The sequence below is a fragment of the Aedes albopictus genome, chromosome 3 (genome assembly GCF_035046485.1).
Source record: "Aedes albopictus strain Foshan chromosome 3, AalbF5, whole genome shotgun sequence".
Lineage (NCBI taxonomy): Eukaryota > Metazoa > Arthropoda > Insecta > Diptera > Culicidae > Aedes > Aedes albopictus.
Window position 1 is genome coordinate 390560877 of NC_085138.1, and position 16033 is coordinate 390576909.

The window sequence follows — 16033 nt, forward strand, 5'->3', positions numbered from 1 at the left end:
AAACAAACAAACTGGAGAAAAAGAAGACCCCCGTGCCCGTCGCGAGTCTCGTCTTAGGAGAGGACCAACCAATCTGAAAGGTATTTTCACAGAGAACAGACATCCAGGCTAGAACAAATTTCATTCAGAAAGTTCTAGATTGAGTTCAAATAAGGGCTAAAGTAACATGAGAGAGTTCTCTTCATCGACTCTCTCTTCTGCAAATTAAAGTGACAAGATGCAAATTCAATCGAACTGTTTTACACTTGGACGCTAGATTGCATCGCAACCTAGCGATTTATGACCAAAAAGTGCAACCATATTTGCATCTCACTCTCTCACTAAGTCTTTAATTTGAAGAATAGAGAGTCGATGAAAACATTAACGCCGCCAAACACCATTGCAACAGTCAGTGGTGCATTAAAATAGTATGGGAAATTAACCGATTGTAGCGCCATGTTGCCACTTTGTGTTGCCGATTTCAAATGGCCGTTAAATTCCTTACACAGTTTCGGAACTGGACTTGGGTGTCTGTCTCAGTGGTTTTTTTCGATGTTTACGTTTTGCAGTTAAGCCCATTCTAAATAGTACGGTAGTTTTTACTCGACTTTTGTAAACGACTCCTAAATCGTCTCTGTTCTGTTTTACCGACAGTAGGTAAACGTCAAACAGCAATTCAAGTGTAGGATTTCAAAATGTCCAGACGTGCACCGCTCTGGCGATTTCTATAACTTGCCAGTCAAGGGAAAAATCTCAGGAATTTTATTTACATTTAGAATAAATTCAAATATTTATTATGTGGGTCAATCGCTCAATGGTAAATCCTGATAGGAAAGGACATACAATAATAGAAAAAAAATCCGCATTTCAAAAATAGGACATTTTCAAACCGTGTACCAGAATGAGGATGCGATAGCAAAACGTCAAATTTCTTGTTTACAAAGCGCTGTGTTGGTGGTTTTGTTTCACGCTCCGCGAGCAAGTGGGAAACCAAATTTTCATTTTGAGCTAACTATTGAAATAATCAACCACCATGGGCGACCGGTACAACATTCACAGCCAGCTGGAACATCTGCAGAGTAAGTACATCGGCACGGGACACGCCGACACGAACAAATACGAGTGGCTGACAAATCAGCACCGGGACTCGCTCGCCAGCTACCTGGGACACTACGACATGCTGAGCTACTTTGCCGTGGCGGAAAACGAATCCAAAGCCCGGATCCGGTTCAACATCATGGAAAAAATGCTTCAACCTTGCGGACCCCCACCGGAAAAACCAGAGGATTAATCTTATAAGGAGTCAGGATTAAAATTGTAAGAATTTTCTCTGAATAAAATGGTAACAATCGTTTCCGAAAACCTCGATGTTTATTCAAGCATCCGCAGTAACCGAAACCTGACTCGTACTGGTCGCATCCAAATCTTCCTTGTCCTCATCAACATCTTCCTCTTCCTCCAGATCGATCTCCGCCATGTGTTTCTGTACCTTGCTCACCAGCATCTGCTGAACAACGGGGGCTATTTCAAGACTCGCTTCATTCAATCGTTGGCAAGCTTCCTTCAATTTGTCCAACGAAATATTGCCAGCTTGTCGGAATTCCGACGTCTGATCTAGAGTATGTAGTTTCGCCATTGTGATTACTCCATGATTGCCATTTCTTCCGCCTTCCAAGCAAAGCTGTTCCTCTTCCCGGGTCGGGTCCAGATAGATCTTATCCTCAATAACGGCAACCGTCGAAGCCGTCACGATGTCGAACATGGAAATCGTGGCGTCGCTCAAGGCCAACCCGGCAGCCGTTATAACAGCGGCCAAAACGGAACCGTCGTCCTCCAGAACGTTTGCGAAGATATCGATCTGAAAATTCGGAAACAAATGTCGACACACAACCGGTTGCAGGGCCTTGGTCATGGCCGCCGCCAGGGAGCGCTCTTCGGCATCGGTTTGCGGGTTCTTCCTATGAACGCAGGCAAAAGTCGAGAACTTGAAATCGCAATACAGCTCGCCTAGGGCACGGAACTTGTTCTGCTTGGGAATCTCGCGGGGATCAAACACCGACACTATGACCTTGGTATTTCCCAGTTCCAGATAAGCAGAGCCTTTGGCCGTCGATACCACACCGAGTTTCATAACTGAAATAGAAGCAACATTGTAAAGAATAGAATTCAATGGACGAGAGAATAAACCTTCTACTTACAATACTTTCGGCTTTCATTATCCTTTCGGCTGCACTTTCGCTTTCCACTGGAATCGAACACGGCCGCCACCCGTTCCTCGAATGTTTTGTCCCGATTTTTACCGAAAATCTGGTAGGGAAGCGAGCCTTCGGGTCCGTTGATACGTTTCTGATCCACCGGCATAGTTGGAAACGGGGAAGTACTTTGTGACACTTATTCCAATGAAGCTTGCAATCAATCACGGAACAACAGATTCCGCGGGGACTCTCCAAATCTCACGTGCGCTTGTGAATTTCTGATGCTTTTTTGACAGTTTCCCGACTGTTTTCGCATTTCTGTTTTCATCATGTTTTCGTCTGCAGCTACACTAGGGGTGTTCCGTTTCAACGCGCACATTCGGTGAACATCATTGGTTGTTAATCGATAAATTATTGTGGATTTATCGGCTACTTCTAGATTGAGTTTAAATAAGGGCGAAAGTAACATGAGAGAGTTCTCTTCATCGACTTTCTCTTCTGCAAATTAAAGTGACAAGATGCAAATTCAATCGAACTTTTTTACACTTAGACGCTAGATTGCATCGCAACCTAGCGATTTATGACCAAAAAGTGCAACCATACTTGCATCTTGTCACTTTAATTTGAAGAAGAGAGAGTCGATGAAGAGAACTCTCTCATGTTACTTTCGCCCTTATTTAAACTCAATCTAGACTTGTATTTTACCGGTTACTTAAGTAGCCGTTACAAAGTAACCGTTTTTATATAAAAATCAACTTTATTGTCAAAAAATGAATGTCTCTAAGTAGCTAGTGGCAACGAGGAATAGCGCATACAGTAAAAATGTTTAAAATCATTATTAGGTAACTCTTTTTATAAAACGGCTACTTTGGAGGCCATACTGAAGCGACCGGTAGAATACAAGTAGCCGGTAAATCCACAATATCGTTATCGCCGACAACGATAATTGTGTTCAACGTTATCGCTCACTGCGATGATGATAAATTATCGCAGGATTTATCGTCGTTCGATAATTCAACGCTAGTTAACTGAAGTTAACTTTACGAGTTTTGATCATAGCAATCTTGGTAGAAAACATTTGACGTCTGTAAGGTTGCTTGAACAAGTGCTTGTACGAGTTGGGGTTCAATCGGAAATTTTGCCACGGATTTTATCGGGAATTTCGTGTCATTCTGTCAAGAATCCACCAGGAATTCCATCGGGAATCTTTCAACGATAATTTGCCGTCATTCCAACAAAATGTCCACAGGAACTTCTTCGGGAATTTCTAAGATGTTTCCTTCGAAAATCCCATTAGAATCCCTGATGGAATTGAATATTTCGCCAGGAATTCCATCGCGAAATTTGCTACGAATTAATGCAAGAATTTCTCGCATTTTATCGGAAGTTCTACCAGGGACTTCAACGATTTCTCTAACGGTTCCATAAGGAATTTTCCCAGAGGTTTCATCTGGAATTCCTATAAGCATTTTTGTATAAATGCCTTCGAAGACTCCACCGGATCCTGTTGATCACAGTGTTGAAAAAAAAAGACTTTTCTTCCGGGCGATAACATTTTGACATTCATAAGCCACGTAGACCAAAACTTGACCAGCTCAGACCCTCCCCCCTTCCCGTCGTTGACTTTTGTCCATACAAACATTTTAAAATTTGTATGGAGCGTAGACTTCGGCTAGAACCACCAACCCCCCCCCCCCTTCCAATGATTTATGAACGGTCCCCATGTTGCAGATTTTGATGCGTATTAATACCCTTAAGGTTATGACTTAAAAAAAAATGATCCAACATGTTCATACATAATTAAGTCATGTACACGAACGGGAACATTTGTTGACTGAAGTAAAAAAAATCACCACTCCAACGATTTCTTCACTTGACATTTAACAGTTAACTCGATAATTTTCGATAAATTATCGAAGACGCGATAACGATAACGATAATGTAACGTACTTTTTATCGTTAACGACGGTTTATCGAAAAACTGCCAACGAGGTCATAGTTGGCGTTAAATTATCGGCGATAATTTATCGATTAACAACCTTGAGTTGTCCAAAAAATGTCTCACGAAAGCTAATGCAAGCCTATCCATATACGTGAGAACAAAAGATGTTTACAAAGTTCTTACAGATAGATTAACACGGGAAATCTGAACACAAACCACTACCACACAGGAATTTGCACACTAAGATCAGCTCGGTATTTTCCCCATCTTTTTACTGAGTTCTCAACAGCAGATTTAACTCGGTACGCTCGGTTATTTATTTTGCGGATATTCTGTAAATGAGTTACCGAGCTCAGCTCACAAACTGTCAAAAGTTACTGAAGCACGGTAAATATCGTTACTGGTGAACGGTAAATACGATTACCGAGTGTACCGAAATAAATCTGCTGTTGAAAACTCAGTAAAAAGATGGAAAAAATACTGAACTCAGTGAAAAAATTACTGAGCTGGAACATCTGAATCTTAGTGTGTGGATTGGTCAATGCGGATTCTCGTGTGAATTCAAGGGGCTGATACGCCGCCTTCTATTGCGTAGCCAGCATTAAATTTCAAAAGCATAAAAAGCATAAAGAGCATAACTTTTACATCGCAGCAAACACAGTTTATCTGTCTGATTTTTTCAGAGCCCTGACAGCGCCATAGTAACAGCATGTATTCAATCTGATTTTTCTCTATCGTTTCCGTCTTTCCGTCATCAACATTTGAGGGATGGGATCAATGGACAAGTTTGGGTTTAGTTCTTTTCATTTCCTCTATTGGAGAACCAAAATTCCTACACTCAAATTAATTTACTGATAGAATCTAGAAATCCTCTACATAGAGATGAGCGGAAGTTACATATGTCGATTCGGCAACGCTGTTTGTTTTGTTTACTACAGCTGCCAACACTTGCTACAAAGCTAGATGTTCAAACTTTGTGCGTGACTTCGTTGTGGTTCAAGTAGTTTTGTTTACATTTTCTAATTATTTTTTCAGTTTTTTTTTTAATTTTGAAAAAATGGCGGAGCAATCGAAGAAATCTGAAATTCAATGCAAAGTGTTACGCTAATCATATCGGCAGAAGTGAAGTAAGAAGCAGCAATGGATTTTTTTTGAGAAGTTCAGCAACAGAAGTTTCGTCATAAGCATGAGATTTTAAAAGCATAAATAATTAAATTTTATCTTTTAACTAAACTTACATATGCCGTCAATTTCTCGATATTAAAAATAAATAATTTTAATTTATTTAGTTCCGATTGCAATACCGTTCCAACGACGTCTTCCTACGAACGATAAGCATGTTCATTTGGCTCACACTTTGACAGTTCTCTCTGCACGATTGGCTTACAAATGGCCGCTTCCGCAGATCTCTATAATGTAGGATTACTAATAGAATCTAAGTGCAGAAAGCACATAGACTACGAATGAGAGAGAAAAAAATCATTCTATGTGCAATTAATGAAAATTAAAGATACATTATTGAATTTCATTCTCTATATAATAAATTTAGAGTGTAGTAAGATAAAAGTCAACCGTGATCAAAATGAAACCCAAACACAAGCATAACAACGTAAAACGAGCATGGCGCGCGCTGGCAACGCCCGTTTTGTCGCGGAAAAATCCGATATTTCTCCTTCAAACGTGGTGCTCAAAGAAGTTTGCCGACCGAGCTGCTTGGTGTTTGTCATGGTGAGTAATTAACTTAATTATTCAATCTTCAAAAAGTATGTTGAGCTACGTACATCTCTTTTATATTTTCTTTAGAATTGCACAACGTCGACAATTCCTCCACCGTCACCAAGGTCAAATTCTTCGATTTGGAAGCTGCCGGATGGAGTTGTGCAGAGACGTGCTCGTGTACACAAAATGAACAGACACTATTCGACCCTGATGCGTACCTTCTATTAATACCAGAATTGAGCGAAGGCAATCTTTCTCGACCGTCGTAACTTCCGTTGTTTCGTCAGCCGCGTCGTCGCCGGATCTCCCTGCACTCAGAAAAATTAACATATTGAATATAAGTGCCCTCCACTTAGATTGTGACCAATAGGCTCCTAAAGTCCTATCGGGATTCTTGTTTTAAACCACAATATATGGTGCAAGAGTACATATTTACTCATTTTTTGACGTTTTTATTAACCATAGTTGAAAATATATATTTTTTATTTTTTAGCCTTTTGTCTCGTCCCTAGCTTGAAACACATACTTTGAGTGATTTTTTTTCACCGTGTATGTCAGATAGGAACATTTTTGAAATCCCAGTGCGAAAAATGTCGAGCTCAGTCACACAAGGTTGACCTCAAATGTCAAAGTAGAACTATTTACCATTTTACTTATTTCGAATTTTCTCATTATTCCTTTGTTTTTCAAGTTCGAGTAAAGTACAATTTCGATTAGAATACCATGCTTGATCGTATTATTCAATATAAGCGAGATTTCGTCTTTAATTTTAGGACCCTATTGCTTTTGCACTTACAAAATAAGTGCAGCCCTATCGAAATTTCGTCAATTCAGTCAAGATGAATTTTATGTGCAAACCTTTTGCTTTTCAAAAACTAATCGATGGGATTTCAATCGTCAGGCACATGATTCCTATTGATATGAATAATAAATTATTTCCCTTGTAAGTTGGCTTCTGAATCAAAATAAATGAAAATTTTGGATAACCTGCGATTGAACTGATACAAATAACTTTCCGTACCGAGTTTCAGATTATTTCTTTGTTTGGTTTATTAGTTAAATATGTTTTGTTTATAAGGCATTGCGTATTCAATCCACCGATGCCACGGCCAATGAATTAACTGTCCAGGGAGATCCGGCGACGACGCGGCTGACGAAAATGATCATCCGAAGTCACGGCCTATGCAGTTGTCACAACGGAAGTTACGACGGTCGAGAAAGATTGCCTTCGCTCAATTCTGGTATTAATAGAAGGTACGCATCAGGGTCGAATAGTGTCTGTTCATTTTGTGTACACGAGCACGTCTCTTGACTGAATTGACGAAATTTCGATAGGGCTGCACTTATTTTGTAAGTGCAAAAGCAATTGGTCACAATCTAAGTGGAGGGCACTTATATTCAATATGTTAATTTTTCTGAGTGTACAGTATATCGTCGTTGTTCCGCTCCATGATCTCTATTTTGCACTCCGAGAGATCGGCCGAAATTAAGCTAGGTTTCCCTGCTCCCATTGAAATCCGTTGCATACACGCATTGGAGGCTCCCACCTGTATTTCTACAGGGCAAGGGAGGCCTACCTTGTACCTGGTAATCCCTGGTACAGGTGTCGAGGCCTATAACGCTCGTCGAAAGAAACTCTTCAGCTCCAGCAAAATTCGCAAAACCCATTTAGCCATCAGCTGATCCTGACAATAATTACCTGACTCGAACTGAGGCACAGAAATCTGGTTGAGACCCAGCTGAATTCTGCCAGCAATCCGGTGATCTCACGAGGGACAACATGAAGAACGGGAAGCAGGAAGACGACGATACAGTGGACCAATGATGCCAATGATGCAAGCTTAGATGCGACGCATAATGGGCATCGCATCGAGATTGGTCTTTCCGGCAGTCGCTTGCCCGATATATTTTTGTTCCCCTTGAGACCTAACCAAAGGCTATTGATTTGCTATGCGGCTTTGTAGTTCAAACTTTGACAACAAAACTTGTAGGTAGAAAACCTAGAAAACAAACTAAGAATGTTTACACTTTTGACGGCTTGGATCCGTTGCTAATGCGGTTGACAATTTGGACCCACCGCTTGAAATTGAGCTATGCTGGCTACGATTGAATACATGCTGTTACTATGGCGCTGTCAGGGCCCTGTGTGAATTTTAAAGAGAGAATGAGCCGAGACGTTTCGGATCAGCTGATCGCTAATTTCATGAATGAAAATTTGACAGGAGGTCGCGCACAAGTCCGTGAGTGTTAATATCAATATCAACACTGTTGTCGTTTCGTAAAATAGACTATAGAGCTTGCAGACGTTTATTTACCTTTCTCTTTCAAACATGCAGGCGGAATAGGATTTGTTGTCATCAGGAAACGTTTCCCGATGAAAACAAATCCTATCCCGCCTGCATGCTTGAAAGAGAGAGGTGAATAAACCTCAGCAAGCTCTAATAGATTGATGCACTAAGCGAAAAGAACACTCAGGCAAATAAACCTAAGATTATCATAAGGTCTAACCTCGGGTCTAACTTATGAAATGGCCTTTAAACAATTCATAACAGCTAGAACGAATTTCATAATGTCGGTTTAAGGCGCAAAATCGACTCACAGTTTGGCTTTTATACACATTTAGCAACACGAAATTCTCAAGCGTCGATAACCGCGTGGGTTGGGCACGAGCTCAGTGATCTCGACACGTTCATGGATCGATTCCAGTCTGCATCATTTTACGATTTTTCTGCTCTTTTCATAAGTTTATCTTTATGTAATTATTGAGTGTAGAATTAGCATCTAAGTTAAAATACACATAAATAAAAATAAAAAATAAAAAAAATATGTAATTAGGTCATAATAAGCATGTTCAATTTTCATAAGGTATTCTTATGGCCGAGCTTATGGCATCCATACTTTACAGTTAAGCTTAGTTTCTTGTTGCCAAGTAGAGCGCTCAAGTAAAATTCCACCTTTTTCCGCAAGTAATTTTGACAACTGATCCAGTATGGGGAGAAACGTTACTTTTCCTTTACGGAATAATAGCGCGGACTATTTTTCCGCAAGGAAAAGTGACAGCTCCATTTGATTCGCACGGGAGGTGTTACGAATGTTACACTTTTTTCCTTACTTGCCATCTGCGAATAGCTCAAGTAATTTTGAAGCGGAATCATTACTTGATCAATACTTGTCCTATCTTTTTGCACAGTACGTACCAGGTGGAAACTAGCCATTATGGCTAAATTTCATAAGGTATTTTGATAAATTTCGGTAGTTTACTTCGCTGAGTGTAAGATAAACTTATGAAAAGAGCAGAAAAATCGTAAAATGATGCAGACTGGAATCGATCCATGAACGTCGAGATCACTGAGCTCGTGTCCAACCCACGCGGTTATCGACGCTTGAGAATTTCGTGTTGCTAAATGTGTATAAAAGCCAAACTGTGAGTCGATTTTGCGCCATAAACCGACATTATGAAGGCCATTTCATAAGTTAGACCCGAGGTTAGACCTTATGATAATCTTAGGTTTATTCGCCTGAGTGTACCGCTTGGATTTCAAAACTTTTTCTTCTTTATGCTTCGTGCATCAGTCAATCTTCTTGCTTGCTTCACACCGAGCTTCACACTGATTAGCAATAATAGAGTTTTGCTTGATCCGAATTCCTTTCCCATGATTTACCGACATGAATGCACACTAATGTGTAAAGTGTCGAAAATAAATTACCTAACTAACTTTCCCATGATTTAAGCTCTTTTAATATGTCTCTTGCCGCCAAATTACTATAACACTGGATACGCCAAATAATCGCTTGATCGATTGCTCTTCGTCGACTCTCTCTTTCGCTAATAACTTGATCAAAACAAACAAAATCATTATTCTTTTTGTTTCTATAGCAAGATGTAGTCGTCTTCTTCGCATTTCAACTAAAAAATCTTTGGAAAACTCAATACACATTCTGTTATAACACAAAAAGAGGATCGATGAAGAAAACTCGAAAATGTCAGTTAGGCCCAAATGAAAAATCAGTGTCGATTTAATCTCAATTTTCTCTCCGAGGGAGAAAAGAACGGCAACGAATGGGAATCAAGATGGGAATCAAAACAAACCACCGGAAAATGTCAAAATTCGCCTGAGAGGGAAAAGGAAGGGAAATTCAATAAACTACAGGGAATGGGTCTTCACAATTCCGTAATAATTAGCGAAAAAGCCGTAACCAACAAAATGTACACAATTTGAGTAATTGGGTTGTTTAGTGAATAAAATATTGCTATTTTCTATAGCCTAATCGAAAGAGCTCATTTTTCTGAGTATAACGTGATTTTATTGGATTTTAATACTTTTGTTTTGATGGTTAAATTAACAAAACAAATTTAATTTTCCTGGATAGAATGACAGTTCAATCGATAAAGTGACAGTTCAACCCGAATAAAAAATTTTCCCCATACAAACTTCAAATGCCTTTTAAAAATAGTTCCCGGACTGCAAAAATTATGAAATTTTGGATTTCGGCAAATTTTTGGGCGGAGAATCAGATTATGAAATAATCGGGATACCCCTAAAGAACCCTATTGCAGGAGTGAGAAGATGCTAGATTTGTCTTCCAAATGCTCACAAAGTTTCCTTGATATCACTTTTCTAACTATTGAAAATTACTGATTGAGTGAAAGGCGTAATTCCATTCTATAGGGCACTGCATGAATTTCTTTCCTTCTCTTTCACTCTAACATAAATTTTGTAAACAACAAGGCCAAGAAACGTCAAAATTCCATACAAAATCAAAACAATGCAGTGCCCTATTCCAAACGAACAAAAACAAGAATTACGTCTTCTACTCCTTTGTTTTGTTTGGTGTTTTGTTTACGAAAGTGAAAGGCGAAACTGAAATCAACACGTAAACACGGCGATAGAAAAAGGCGAAACTGAAATCAAAACGTAAACACGGCGAAAGCAAATGGCGAAATTCTACTCCTTTGTTTTGTTTGGTGTTTTGTTTACGAAAGTGAAAGGCGAAACTGAAATCAAAACGTAAACACGGCGAAAGCAAATGGCGAAATTCTGTCAAAATCATAAACAAGGCGAATAGTAAAAGGCGATTCTGAAAATGATATCGATTCGAGGCGCATAGTATTGGGCAAAATTAGCATTCTCAGATATCAAGGCGTAATTAAATAAATGCAATTTTTAGTGCAAAAAATATCAAAATCGTGCAGTGTTCTTAGAAAAACAAGAAACTATGTCAGAACTGTATCAACACAGAGAACAGACATCCAGGCTAGAACAAATTTCATTCGGGAAGCTGTGTAAGGATTTGAATCTTTACTTGAGTAAGGTTGCAAACCAATACACGATGACAACACTAACGCCACCAAACACCATATTGCCACAGTCAGTGGTGAATTGAAACATTTCAAGTGGTGAATTAAATTAGTATGGGAAATTAACCGATTGCAGCGCCACGCTATTGCCACTTGTGTTGCGGATTTCAAATGGACGTTAAATTCCTTACACAGTTTCGGAACTGGACTTGGATGTCTGTTCTCTGTGGTATCAATTAACCTTATTTAAGTTGAATTCTGTATTACTTCTAAATAGGAATTTAAATTTGATCAGCAAAATTCGGTTATTTCTAGATTGAGTTTAAATAAGGGCGAAAGTAACATGAGAGAGTTCTCTTCATCGACTCTCTCTTCTGCAAATTAAAGTGACAAGATGCAAATTCAATCGAACTTTTTTACACTTAGACGCTAGATTGCATCGCAACCTAGCGATTTATGACCAAAAAGTTCAACAATACTTGCATCTTGTCACTTTAATTTGAAGAAGAGAGAGTCGATGAAGAGAACTCTCTCATGTTACTTTCGCCCTTATTTAAACTCAATCTAGATTTTCGCATTGTTACTGTTTTGTTAGTTACGCCATATTCGCGAATTACTCCCGAATTGTGGAAAAAACCTTTCCTCGTATCAGCAATTCAGTTCAAATTTTTCAACGAAATTTGTTTTAGCTTGAAAAAGTCGTTTAAATATTACGTAACGCAAAGGGGGGGAGGGTGGGCGCTGTGTTACGCTTCATACAAAATTTCGAAAACTTCCATACAAAAGTTGTTACGTGGGGGAGGGATTGTCAAATTTGGCGTTACGTAATATTTGAATAAACTCTGAATTTGTTTTCTAGTCGTAGAAGCAAATTAGGATCTTTTCGAAAGATCAACGAGAGTGCGCATGACGTCCACAAAGCTGTCAAATTTTGTTTGTTTTATTCTTTATTCGCATTTTTCTATCGTAGTTTAATATCCGCCACAGTTTCAAATGTTTTCTCGAAACTTATGTTAAATCGGTTAAATCTTAATTATTGATTCTTTCTACCAATCGTTCTCATAGCCTGGGACGACAAAAATGTCCGTGTCCCGCATCAAAGCTTTGGTGGAAAACTACACCAAGGTCTGCCGCTTTTGTTTAACGATGAACCCGACGGCGGAACTGGCGCCTCTTTTTGATCGAATCGTCGGCAAAACGGACATCATCACAATCAACGCCACCGTCCGGGGAGTACTCACCACGCTCGGGATTCAGGTTTGTCTCAGGCGCGTTCGTTAACGACAAATTTATTTATTTTTATCTTATGCAGATCGCTCAGAACGATGCTTACCCCAATCGGATTTGCGGCAATTGCCGGGATTTGCTGCATTCCGTTCAGCACTTCCAGGAAACGACTAGGAAATCTATTCAATTGTTGGATCAAGCTCGGTTGCTGAAAGAGTTTCCCAATGCGAGGTTTGACGACGATGCCGATCCTGTCTCGATGGTCGTGAAAGAAGACTACCAAATCGAAGAACCTGTCCTGGAAGTGGCCTACGAGGAACTGGTTGTTTCGCAAAAAGAAGAATGTGAAACAGTGGTGGAAGATGTTAAACCACCTGATCTTGAACAGCGAGAGGAACCGTCGATGCCAGTTGAGGAAAGTGAGGCAAAACCTGATCCGGAATACACGGATATGGAATGGGTGATGTTGGATGACGGAGGTGAAACAGAATCTCATCAGGAAGATATTTACGTAGATGAGGAGTATATCGTTGAAGACGAGGAAGAACAAACTTCGGAGATTCCAATGGCGCCAGCGATACCACCGGAAAAATCCGAAGAGGAAGAAGCATCAGCAGAGGAAAGCATGAAGGAGCCATATGTGAAAAGTCCTCGGATGTGTCCCATCTGCGGGGCCACCTCCACGGCCATGAAGGTTCACATGAGAACGCACACGCAGGTACGACCCTTCAAGTGCGAACAATGCGAAAGAAAATTCTACACCAACGCCAAACTTCGGTCGCACGTGGAATCCGTCCACATAGGGGAGCGAAAGTATTCCTGCGAAATCTGCGGCAAAGCATTCGTCCTGAGGAAAACCCTAAACGCTCACATTCTTTCGCACGCGACTGAGAAGGATTACATCTGTTCGATTTGCTCCAAGGGTTTCCTCTTCCGGTGGGCCCTGGTCAAGCACGAACGGGTTCACACGGGGGAAAAGCCGTACTTGTGCGATCTGGACGGTTGTGGGAAACGGTTCGCCACGTCTTCCAACCTTAAGCAGCATCAAAAGACCAACACGCACTGTAAAAACCCGCGGGAAGATGTTTGCGAGCATTGTAACAAGACGTTCCAGAGCAAGTACGCCCTGAGGGTACATCTCAAGACGCATGAAGTGAAGGCAGGCGCGACGAGTGAAGCGAAAGGGTAGGTGTAACTGTGGAATAGAACACAATTAAGATTGGTTACGTTGTGAGCTTGTTGGATGACAATCCTTATTTACATTTGGGGCTTTATTTTAAATTATTTATGAGATCTCAGAGCAGATACTCTGGGAATTACCTTCGTTTTCACTAGATCCTTGGAAGTTTTTGGTAAGACCAGTAGTGGGTTTTTCCAAAACGAACAAGCTAATCCCTTGTATTATGTTTCCAGTTCAAAACCGAATTAGCGACATTTTTTCTTTTACTTCCGCTGCTTTTGCCTTACGTTAAACACAATGTCGGAAGTAGGGCGCTGTATTGTACACCTGGTACTGTATACAGCGCCCCACTTCCGACATAGTGTTTAACGCAAGGCAAAAGCAGCGGAAGTAAAAGAAAAAATGTCGCTAATTCGGTTTTGAACTGGAAACATAATAAAATAGCTAAGGTTTTTAGGGGTATCAAAAGCGACTGCGTATCCCTATAGGTAGAAGGCCGAATTTATAAATGTAGGGGCTTGTGCCACAATCGTATACGTGCTCTTTTTCTTAAGTATATTTTTTACTGATGCAAAATAAGGACATTATTGATTATTTAAGTTCAATCAATTTTTCATGGCCATAATTTGATACTTCTCCAGCATCGGTTCAATAGAATTTTCTTGATCCTGATACACCGCACCTTCAACACGATTTTTCTTATTCGGAGACCCAGGCAATAGTGCTCAATCTACGAATGGAGTGATTTTCCTTTTACATTTACACGACGAATCACTTCATTCGAGTCAAAATTTCTCACCTCGCTACGACTCCGACTTTTGTCATGTCACTCCATTCGCAGAATGAGCGCAAATGTTTTGCTTCACCAACATCTTTGATCTGGAACTGGCTGCACCAGGGACTTGTTGAGGGAAGTCTTTAGCTTCTTGTCGTTGGTGAACAGCAAGAAAATACCTACGTAAACCATCATTTCATAGCTTTCCTAGGTTTTGATTCCATGTTTTTTTTGTTTGTTTTCGTGTTTTTTTTTTGTTTGAAAAAGTTGACCCGAAGTTCACATGCTGAAGTAATCAATTTCGGTAAACTCTTTGTCTTTATAATTTAAGATAATTTCCCAAATGTCTTATACAAAAATAACCTGTCTGTCTCCATGCAACACTACAGATTAGAGTTTAGATATTCTATCACAAATTAAAATAAAAAAAAACATGGCAAACATGGAGTTTAAACAAACTCTTTGAAGATGTGTGACAATTTATGCGAGACTTCATAAATTTCCTTCAAAATTGAAGGAAATAAAACCAAGCATTTTGTATTGTCTTTCTTGCGCAACATTTTTCAAACCCATCTGGCAGCTGGACGTCCAGATGAGTCCTTTACTTTACTTTGATTTCATTAAAATCACTTCAGCTGCTCTTTTTTCTTTAAAAGTTCAGATTATCGAAATTCAGAAAATTCTCAGATTTCACTAATAGGTCTTTCCGGAGTTTCTCGCAAGATTCCTTCCGATAGATTTCTTAAAAGACATTCTAAGAAAAACTGTTGGATAAATCCTTGTTAGAACTCCGTGAGCATAACTACTAAAAAAATCCCAAAAGAAGCACCCAGCATCTCAGGACAATTTACGGTAGGGAGTCTAAGAAGAGCTATAATTCCAAGAAAATCTGTAAAAATCTAGGTAGAAACAACAGCCTCGGGAGAATCACTTTAAGAAATCCTGTTAACTACTATGAGGAAAAGCCTAGAAAAATCTCTTATCACAATTAGAAAAATCACGGGAAGCACTCCATTAGAAGTAGGGTGGGGCGGGGCAAGATGGGTCGCGGGGCAAGATGGGTCAGTGCCATTTTCGGGCGCATTACTCATGTTTTGATTATGTTTATAATTTTGTTAGATGACCAGCATGAATATACAAAAGTTTAGAGCATTGATTGAAACATTATTCATTCTCATTGGAAATAAAAAATGAAATGGTTTTTAGCCATTTTTCTTATGTGATACATTCCATATAGTCTCCATATAAACGGCCGCGGGGCAAGATGGGTCACCTTCAATTTTGAACGTATTTTTGGAGCATTCAAAAGTTATTTATTTTTTATTACAAGACTATCTCATAAATAACTTCAATCAAGCGGAATGAATGCTCAAAATTATAACATAAAATAATGATATTTTTTTTAGTGAAAACATCGATTTTCAAGTCGCCTTAGGACCACTCAAATCGTAAAGTTTTTTGTATTCCAAATAAATTTATAAAATCTAGTAAACATTAGGTCTTGTTTACTCAGTATGGATATGGAGCATATATGAATGCGGAACAAATCTTATATTTTGACGTTTTTCGTTGAGAAAATGAGAATTACTTAATAGGTGACCCATCTTGCCCCGCACTTTTTTCACGGCGCAAAATCGATCACTTTTTAAAACTGCTTGTTTTACATCATATTTTGTATTTAATAAACTTTTTATCAACTTTTAGCATAGCTAACTAG

The 16033-nt window shown here is 39.4% G+C and overlaps 3 protein-coding genes across 3 annotated transcripts; 2 read left to right on the forward strand and 1 right to left on the reverse strand.

The window, feature by feature from the left end:
* Positions 1 to 915: 915 nt before the first annotated feature.
* Positions 916 to 1345, forward strand: LOC109421160 (splicing factor 3B subunit 5). The gene has a single exon (XM_019695654.3). It carries the CDS (start codon positions 1013 to 1015, stop codon positions 1268 to 1270), a length of 258 nt encoding a protein of 85 aa, XP_019551199.1. The 5' UTR covers positions 916 to 1012; the 3' UTR covers positions 1271 to 1345.
* LOC109421159 (exosome complex component MTR3) lies at positions 1332 to 2484 on the reverse strand. The gene is made up of 2 exons (XM_019695652.3): positions 2178 to 2484; positions 1332 to 2112 (listed from the first exon to the last, which is right to left on the reverse strand). The coding sequence occupies exons 1-2, from the start codon at positions 2338 to 2340 to the stop codon at positions 1355 to 1357; spliced, it is 921 nt and encodes a 306-aa protein (XP_019551197.2). The 5' UTR covers positions 2341 to 2484; the 3' UTR covers positions 1332 to 1354.
* A 9548-nt stretch (positions 2485 to 12032) lies between these two features.
* Positions 12033 to 13583, forward strand: LOC109410558 (zinc finger protein 79). Its single transcript, XM_019684089.3, has 2 exons — positions 12033 to 12391; positions 12447 to 13583. The coding sequence occupies exons 1-2, from the start codon at positions 12215 to 12217 to the stop codon at positions 13548 to 13550; spliced, it is 1281 nt and encodes a 426-aa protein (XP_019539634.2). The 5' UTR covers positions 12033 to 12214; the 3' UTR covers positions 13551 to 13583.
* Positions 13584 to 16033: the final 2450 nt, after the last annotated feature.

What these genes read in the sequence shown, in the direction of transcription:
- LOC109410558 (XM_019684089.3), top strand. Translation starts at nt 12,215, where the DNA reads ATGTCCGTGTCCCGCATCAAAGCTTTGGTGGAAAACTACACCAAGGTC. An exon ending in TCACCACGCTCGGGATTCAG is followed by an intron (nt 12,392 to 12,446) that starts GTTTGTCTCAGG and finishes TATCTTATGCAG; the next exon opens with ATCGCTCAGAACGATGCTTA.
- LOC109421160 (XM_019695654.3), top strand. Translation starts at nt 1,013, where the DNA reads ATGGGCGACCGGTACAACATTCACAGCCAGCTGGAACATCTGCAGAGT.
- LOC109421159 (XM_019695652.3), bottom strand. Translation starts at nt 2,340, where the DNA reads ATGCCGGTGGATCAGAAACGTATCAACGGACCCGAAGGCTCGCTTCCC. An exon ending in TAATGAAAGCCGAAAGTATT is followed by an intron (nt 2,113 to 2,177) that starts GTAAGTAGAAGG and finishes CTTCTATTTCAG; the next exon opens with TTATGAAACTCGGTGTGGTA.